We start from the raw sequence: 8,549 nt of genomic DNA, 5'->3' as shown, positions 1-8,549 counted from the left end.
CAAACTGTTATCCAAATTGTGATATAAACGTTGATCCAAATTGCTGATATAAACTGGTTGATTCCAAACTGTGCATATAAACTGTGACTTCCAACTGTTTGCATCAAATGTAATATGAAAAACTGTGCGATGCGAAAGATAGATCATTCGATTGCTTTCCATTTTATTACTCAATGGCATGTAATTGTGACTGGATTCAGAAAGACGATCACAGTACAGTGTACAGCCACCGTAAAAAGCGATTGATCTAATAATATGTTATTTATTTGAGACATTAAAAACGTGCGATAGCGACCTTCACGTAGGCACTTGCGCCGTGTAAAATGAGGAGTAACCATATTTTGTACTATTTTGCGAGTTTATTCACAGTGGTGTGCTGCGTCGGTGTGTTCTAGACCAGTCTGCCCAGCGGATATCCGCGCGACAGCGCGTCGCACCACCTCGGGGGCCGCCTTATCAGAACGCAATCGCTGCCCTGTCGAATATGACTTTAGAGGGTTCTAATCAATCGGGGTGTTATCGGTCAATTCAGGAGTGTGTGGCGCTTGGACAAACTTTGTGGATTATGCGCTAAGGGCTGAGAATAACTCCAATGTCGCTAATTGGAATATGTTTCTTTGGTTCCGCGCGTTAGTTCTTTATTGTAGAAAAACGGATTTTGAAGTTGTATTAATTAATACGCCCTCGAATTTATTCTCGTACTATCGCTACCCATAGATGGCGGCGACGCATGTCTCTCTTGGAGGATGTTCGAGGGAGAATTTGCCACAGAAAACGAAGGCCAATCTGGCTTAGACTGCCCCGCCGTGGAGCTTTGTAACCTCGCATTACTACTAACTTTAGTGTTAGCGAAGAGATTACATTGGCGTAATGAACGTGCGTACCAGTCAATTGGACACGGCAGGCTGACACATTTATTGGTGTTTACAGTGAGAATTCACTGTGCGGCTTAGACGTGTAGCTGCAAATCACCAGCACCTAGTATCTGTTAGAACGCAACATGGTGTGACTGTTGGGGATCATGACGTCATACTACCAGATGTATATATAGCCCACAGCAGAGCCCACCTACCAGCGCCGCTCCAGTAGAGCCGACATGGTTCTTCCTCATACGCACTACCCATCGGCATCCGCTCTTTATCCAGTCCATATACTGGATGGCAGTGCGTGGCTAACTGCGGTGCAGATTTCCTTGCATAGGTGAGCCAGCGTTGGAATAGCCTTTCGTTAATACTAATAGTCTCGTAATCAGTAATAGTAGTTTAGTCGATTACATTCTTTGACGTAACTGATGTACTACAGTTCAATGTTACACGGCCTTTCGACGATGCGTCACAAAGGAACAATAACGTTCATACGGCACACATGTGTAAGCCGTTCTATTGCCTTGTTAACACCAATTAATAGTCATCTACTACTTACCTGCCGCTATAGCTGCCAAACCGTTGCGTCTTCTACACTGTGTCTTTCAATAAGGCCTACGGCTGGTCATATGAGAGTACGGGCCGTCGCGTGCCGCTCACTCAAGGGAATTCAGGCTATTAGGACTGCCGCCGTGGAGAGTTTGTACCACGCTCGAGCTTACTATAACTTAGTGCTAGCGAGAGGATACTTGGCGTTGAATGAACGTCCGTACAGGTCAATTGAGACACAGGCAGAATGAATCTTGACGTCGCGTTTATAATATCGTATCCATCTCCTTCTCCTTATGAACCTGTTCGACCCCGCGCTCGCATCTCCTCTCAGACTCTAGACCCCGTTGGCCGTTTTTGGCATATTACCAGCCATGGCAGGAAGATCAAGCCCGCACGATACAGCACACACTGATCATGCCAGTTCGTTTAGACTGAGCACTAGCGCGCACTTAGAGACCGTGCTACAAGATGGCGTGGCGCAAAAGATGCGTTGTAGCCCGCCGCCACTACTCTACATACTACTAGCTTACATAGTAGTAGGGCTAGTACACTACTAAGTTACCAGCACTACCAGTACTGTAGTACTTAGTAACTACCAGGACCGCAGGAGCTAAATAGTAACTAGTAATAATGACTAACTCTGTTAACTAAGTATTACTAACTACTAATAATGACGAACCTACCTCTTAGTACATATAGCCAACTCCCCCCCCCCCCCTACATTAAACGGCGCGGGCCGGTTCATCTGGCGGTCGAAACGCGGTCGTTCCTGCCAGCCGGCAGATTAATGTAAGCGGCTATAGTACTAGAGTCTATGACGAACCCTAACCATAACCCTCAACCAACTCAAAGATATAATACAACACCATGATAGCTTGACTTCCGCACGACTCACGTTAAACGCACTTGGCGAGTGGCTGTCACCGGCAGCGGCGCCCACAAAGAGCACAGATCACATCCAGGTCCTAATGTCTGTGTCTGGCTATTTTCGCCCACTGTAAACATGGCATCTCACTGTAGCGACTTCTCGTGTTTAGAAGAATTACAGGCTATACGATTTCAACGAATTACACAGTGTTGATTATGACAATCTGCCTACGAATTGACTACCTGCCTCAACCTGTTGATCTGAACTACGTCAACTTTTGTCTTTTAAATATACTTTGCTGCTCATTCGCAATGACGATTATAACTCGCAGATACGAACTGAGACCACTAGCTGTTCCACGAAGGAACTCGCGACACCGAGTTTTAGTCTGCAACAGCACCAGATACAACCTTCCTTCACCTGTTCTGTCATTTCCTATTAGTAGTAGTAGCAGTTAGTAGTCCTACTAGCTACTAGCTACACTAGTAGGCTGTAGCCTGTACCTAGTACTCACTACTACATGTGGAGATCTCAGGGGTGTATCACGTACAGGAGTAATAGTACTAGCATCGGACAATGTACTAAACTCACCCGTAGAGGGATGAATAACAAGCTAATATATCAGCCTAATAGGCAGGAGTATAGACGCACATAGAATATAAACTGCATGTATAAACATTGGACTATCGCGGGCGCAAGGCCATGTTGGGATCGACTGCTGCTAGCCGCCTTCGCCGTGCCGAAAAACGGAGTCGTAATATTCACTTACGGCAGTTCAGTTGCGATGTATGCTCAATGCCGGCCACTAGGGCCGCTTACCGTACTCCGCTAACTCAGATGAGTCACCACGGGACGGGCCTGGTACCGATTGCGCAACCGCCTAGGGGGTGGGAGTTGCTTAGCTGACGTATAAAAGGGGCTCAGAATCAAGCTAAGAGGCCAGTCTTTAGGCACCAGGTCCACCAACGGAGGAACAGAAAGGAAGCAGGACAGAAGCAGCGAAGGACGAGCGCAGAAAGAGGAAGAGGAGTCTTTAGGGTAATAGCGTCCACCAAGGAGGAACAGGAAGGAAGGCAAGAAATCGCAGTCATAGAGGCCGATGTGTTTATAAGGTACAGGGCCAGCGAGGAAGAAGAAGAAGCCGAGGACGAAGACGTAGGAAGTGGGGCGAGAGAGACGAAGACGACACGGGGAGGAGGAAAGCTAGATGAGAAGGGTTTTCATTATAGTGTCTGTACGGTGGGAAGGCGAGAAGATCAAGGAAATAGAGAGAGAGAGGAAGACGCCACAGCTATTTCAGGTGGTGTAACCAGTTAGCCGGCACGGTGAGAGCGGAAATAAAAACGGGCAGGTCACGGCGTCTCTGGTGAGATCTAGGAGCGACGGCGAGCGAGATACCTGGGAGGACTGCTTGCGGAATCCACCCGAAGCAAGTTACGACACGGTAAATGGGACTAGAGAGCGAAGCCGGCCGACGCATCGCCATACCACGATCGATCGATAGAAAGGCACGCTGCATATACGAATGCCAGGGGGAATCACTTGAATTGCTTACACTAGTAATTGGCTAATAAAAAGCCTATAACCGTATCGTTAAACCGCAGCTCACCGTGTTCGTTCTCGTTCACACCTGTTATTTGGTCTACGAGTCATCGCCCGTCTGGTCTAATACATCGAACCGCAGCGGCACTGATCATCTCTCTTTATTTTTATTTTTTGATTTGCTGCAGGCTTCCGCGGGCCGCACAGAACCCCATAGAGGGCCGCAGTTTGCCCACCCCTGAGGTAGGATGATATCGGTGCGCATTCGTACCTATAGCTTCCGCTGAAAACCAGTGTATGTTACACGCGTGTAATTCAAATCGCTGATCAGTCCCGCTAGTTTGGTGAGAACAAAGTTTGGTATAGCTATTAAAATATCTATGAAATGTATAATTCAATATCGATAACTAAAAATTCCCGCGCAATCAAGCAATAATTTAATGTGGAGCGCATTGTCGCTGATATATGTAACAGTTTACATGTTAGCCTCGCTCAGCATTACGTTATCCCTTCACTTATGTTCGTTTAAATATGGCTACATTATGATTTAATAATAATTATTATTAATTTTATATGCTGCGATTTTATAAATAAAGCAACTTCAGGCTATTACGACGCATCATAAAGACATGAAAATATGTTTCATTTATTTTTTAACATAACTCAGTAAAGTCGGCATTATACGTAAAGGTCAGTGCAAGCAGCTTATTGCGACAAGCTAATAATATAATATAATTTAATCATCTGTGCTTGTGTTAGACGTAGTATTTATTCATAGTCGAAGGTGAGTCCTTCAGGCTCCAGGTATTTCTTATTCAGTTGGTCCACCATGTTGTTCAGCTCGGGAGTGAAGTAATTCTTCCAGTCTCCAATTTTTCCTGTGGAAATGGAGAAGAATTTAAGATTGTAGAAGTTTTGTCGTGACAGACTCATAACTAGCGGCGCATAACGTCTATGTACATCTGAATGCTCCCGGTGTGTACCGATATTGCTGGTGATACAAAGCTGCTGCTTGATACTTGCTTTGCTATGAAACGAAGACGGTTACACACTGTAATAAAGCAGAAATCTGAGAGCGGAAATTAATGTAGGAATAGGGAGCATAGGCGATAGTGGCACGAGTATTAGAGAAATTAGTTAGAGGGACGACGATTATAGAAGCGTTAGCGTTTAACAACAGCACACTGAATAATTTACATCGCAACGCTTAGAAGATTGGTAATTTATGGGCGATTAGTTTAGAAGGCACAGAAGGTGTTAGATTGTAGCGAGCACGCAGTAGAGTGGGCTAAAATAATTAGCCCCTGTTACGAAGCAACGCATGCAGAATAAAAGTTACCAGGGACATCTTGGCAGCCAGCTAAGGGCCAAAGGGTTGGGTTTGGACACAGTCCAAACTGACGTAAGATAGACCAGGTGGTCACTCGTCATACTAATGTCCGACGCCGAACCAATAGGGGAGATGGCCGAAGCGGCCGGCGAGGCGAGAAGGGACGCTCCCAACGAGAAGGGCACGCCCAGAGGTATAAAAAGAGATGCGGAGAGAGAAGGGGGCCGGTTATGACGACAGAGTGCTGTGCGAAATAAAACAACGTTTTCCCTGTGACAATCCTACTGTTCGATTTATAACTGACTTAAATTTATTCAACGCTACAACACCACGAATGGTAGTGCGTCTGCTCACCTTTACGCATGAAATCGCCCATCCCAGCTCTCGTGAATCCAATGTTCTGCATGTGAGATTGGTTGCTTGCAGAATTGTTCTTCATCGTTTTGAACGTGCAGTGTTCGACGATGGTTTGCACCTGCTCCTCAGTTAGCTCCTTGTCCAGGAATGCCGCTATCTTCTTCACCTCCTTGGCCAGATCCTAGGTTCATAATATCACCAATTAACATAATTTATGTGAATTTGGTAATAAGGGTTCGGTGTCAGGAGACATATAGTACGTCTTAGCATAGAGACTAAAGTAGGGTGATGCTCCATTAGGAGCGTTCCCAACTTTAATGTCATTAATGTCGTGATATAAAAGATATATAAAGGGGGCGGATCGATATGAATTAGATATCAAGTGAGGGGGGTTAGATATGAAATAGATATCAAGAGGGGGTTATATATAACCATATAAAAGAGCTATTAAACTTGCGCGCCTTGGCTGCGCGAGCAAGCAAAATACAGAGCGGGGGCATGTTCGCTTTGTTTCGCTGGACTTCGCTGGGCTTCGTTGCTCGAGCAAGCAAAATTGAGACTTGGGTATGTTCGCTTCGTTTCGCTGGACTTCGCTGGACTTCGTTGCTTGAGCAAGCAAAATACAGAGTGGGGCCATGTTCGCTTCGTTTCGCTGGACTTCGCTGGACTTCGTTGCTCGAGCAAGCAAAATTGAGACGAGTGATATGTTCGCTTCGTTTCGCTCGCCTTCGCTGCTATATAACTACTACTATATAACTACTATATACTATATAAGTACTATATACCGTGCAAACCTTGTAATGAATTTTACAATTTTACATTTTTTACTCTACTCTTTGCTGTTATAAAAACAGATGAATAAACAACATCCCATGGGTGATATTACTATTGTGATGGGTGACATCCCGCTGCGTATTACTTTGTAGGAAACTAAGCAATGAAATCAGATTTACCGTGATCAAGTCTTCATATTTTAGTATTAGAATATTCATTTCATCTTTTAGCCTCCAGTAGTCACGGTGATGGTCCCAAAACGACCCGTGACCAACTGTAAATAATGACAATGGTTACATATATTTAGCCAGGTTAAGCCACGTGCACAATAAAAACTGCACGACTATGCTCACGAAGTTGTATGTAACTGCTTCAGCTAGAGGATTGAGTCTGGTTAATGAAGATGGGATACCCTTACCAGTGACACCCATGAAGAACTCCTTTGCAAACTCTTCGAAATTCCCTTTGTAGTTAAAGGGCGTTAGCATCTTTATGAAGTGGTACATTGAAACGCATGTGTCCTTCGGATTTCTCATCGTGTATATAATCTGCAGGGAGGCACACGTAATTAACGCGGTAATTAAAATTAAAAAAGAAATTCGAAAAAATTCGAATGGTCACAGACTAAATATTTCTCATTGTACCTTATCGAAGCTATCAGTAATAGAGGCAATTTTGCTGCTAAGTGAGGAACATTATAGCGAGTACACGGGAGTGTTACTCTAGAAGAACGTAGTACAGTGACTTTTGGCTTACCTTTGGCTTCTTTTCCACTATCTGGTAAGGCAGTACAGGTAGTGCGAGGTGAGTCTTAATTAGACGTGGCGAGGGCATCTTTCTTATCGTAGGCCTCCGATTAATGAACGGGTACTCAAAGAACGGGAAGCGTGTATCTAGTTCTACGGCGTTGGCCGTTTCCGTGTCGGCGTTGTTGCATACGAGCCAGACGATTTCCTGCGTCCACGTGGTACCTGGATATAGTGACGCATTTGACAACGTCAGCATAGGGATTTATGACTTGGAACGGTAGCAGATTTATTTCGAAAGGAAGCACATGCGGACCAGGCAGCCTATATCCACGTGGATCACTTTTAAAATTTAATGTGTATCTCTAACAGTGCCGTAATCACGCGACTATTCGTTATCATGATCATGGTCGATTAAATGTACGTACGATTTTTATTACCTAACTATATGGCTAAGATTTCTGTTTGTATAAGTTGATATTAGTAAGACTGCGTGTAATGAGGAAAACAGTTTAGCCTCTTAAAACATCGTATTAGATAAACAGTTGACTTCCGCCAGATATATATATATATATATATGTAGGGGAAGTGGATGCAGGTCATTCAGCGCATTCGCCCCACGCAATGTTATTCGGACGATGTACATTTCAAATTCCAACCTCAATATTTCACTTTTTCAATTTTTTAGGTGTCAGTGCCTTAGGCCCCTAGCTGCCATTCGCCTGGCCCTATATATATATATACTAATGTTGAAAAACACGAAATTGAGTGCTGGTTAAACAAAACCTACCACACTTGGGGTACGTAATGACCCAGATGTCGTCTGAACGAATCTCGAAGTTGTTTGTTTCCTCCAATCTGTATATGTGATCTTTTGAGACATAAATTGCTGAAACGTACAAACCACACCGATAGGCATTATCAGTGCAAGCAATGCTGCACAATTATCAGGGATCACGAGTACATGAATGATCTCTCATACGTGTATTCCTGGTAATTCCACGCACATATAGGTAGCGAACAACAAAAAGCAAGCAATTGTGACGACAGCAAACCTCTCTTATTAATACACTCCTATAATAAATACACCCTTATTCCTCCAGTTCTCTCTACTGTCACAAAATCCACGCTATATAACCGGTATTGTTCTAGTAAAAAAATTACTGTAGCACTGCGATTTTACGTACATGTGCCAGGGGCTTCGTACATGTCAACGTCTCTAACTTTTACAGTCTTGAGGCCTGCCAGTTTCTTTTTCCACTGTCTCCGTAAGTATAACGCGTACGTTGCTATGCCAACGGCAGCCGTTGCCGCTACTCCGACTACCACAAGCTTCGTGTCGATGGTAGACATGTTGGGAAGCGACGGCATCGTGGAGGTGCCTGTGAACAGCCTTCGTCTGAATAGTAGAAACGTGGAGCGGTTTGGTGCAACACTTCACAAGCTGCGCTGTGCGGCAAATTGCAAGAGCCAATCAATTCCACACTTAGTAAATGGTTTATGCACCGGCTACTATC

The 8,549-nt window shown here is 44.5% G+C and overlaps 1 protein-coding gene across 3 annotated transcripts in view; it reads right to left on the bottom strand.

Moving 5' to 3' along the window:
* Nucleotides 1-4,446: 4,446 nt before the first annotated feature.
* The window catches only part of LOC106821084 (amine sulfotransferase-like), a 19,320-nt gene continuing 15,217 nt past the window's right edge, over nucleotides 4,447-8,549 (bottom strand). For 2 of the 3 annotated variants that reach the window (XM_014825734.1, XM_014825733.1), the window contains exons 4-8: nucleotides 7,043-7,257; nucleotides 6,705-6,834; nucleotides 6,466-6,560; nucleotides 5,510-5,693; nucleotides 4,447-4,703 (exon numbers count right to left, since the gene is read on the bottom strand). In XM_014825734.1, coding sequence (XP_014681220.1) covers nucleotides 4,594-4,703; nucleotides 5,510-5,693; nucleotides 6,466-6,560; nucleotides 6,705-6,834; nucleotides 7,043-7,257 — 734 coding nt within the window. In that variant the 3' untranslated portion in view covers nucleotides 4,447-4,593. Of the gene's footprint in view, nucleotides 4,704-5,509; nucleotides 5,694-6,465; nucleotides 6,561-6,704; nucleotides 6,835-7,042; nucleotides 7,258-7,822; nucleotides 7,922-8,219; nucleotides 8,477-8,549 lie in introns of those variants that run through there. The other variant, XM_014825735.1, reaches the window with a different exon arrangement.

Source organism: Priapulus caudatus, unplaced genomic scaffold, assembly GCF_000485595.1.
Source record: "Priapulus caudatus unplaced genomic scaffold, Priapulus_caudatus-5.0.1 Scaffold58, whole genome shotgun sequence".
Lineage (NCBI taxonomy): Eukaryota > Metazoa > Priapulida > Priapulimorpha > Priapulimorphida > Priapulidae > Priapulus > Priapulus caudatus.
The sequence above is the reverse complement of the archived record's forward strand: the minus strand, read 5'-3'. Positions and strand labels throughout refer to the sequence as shown.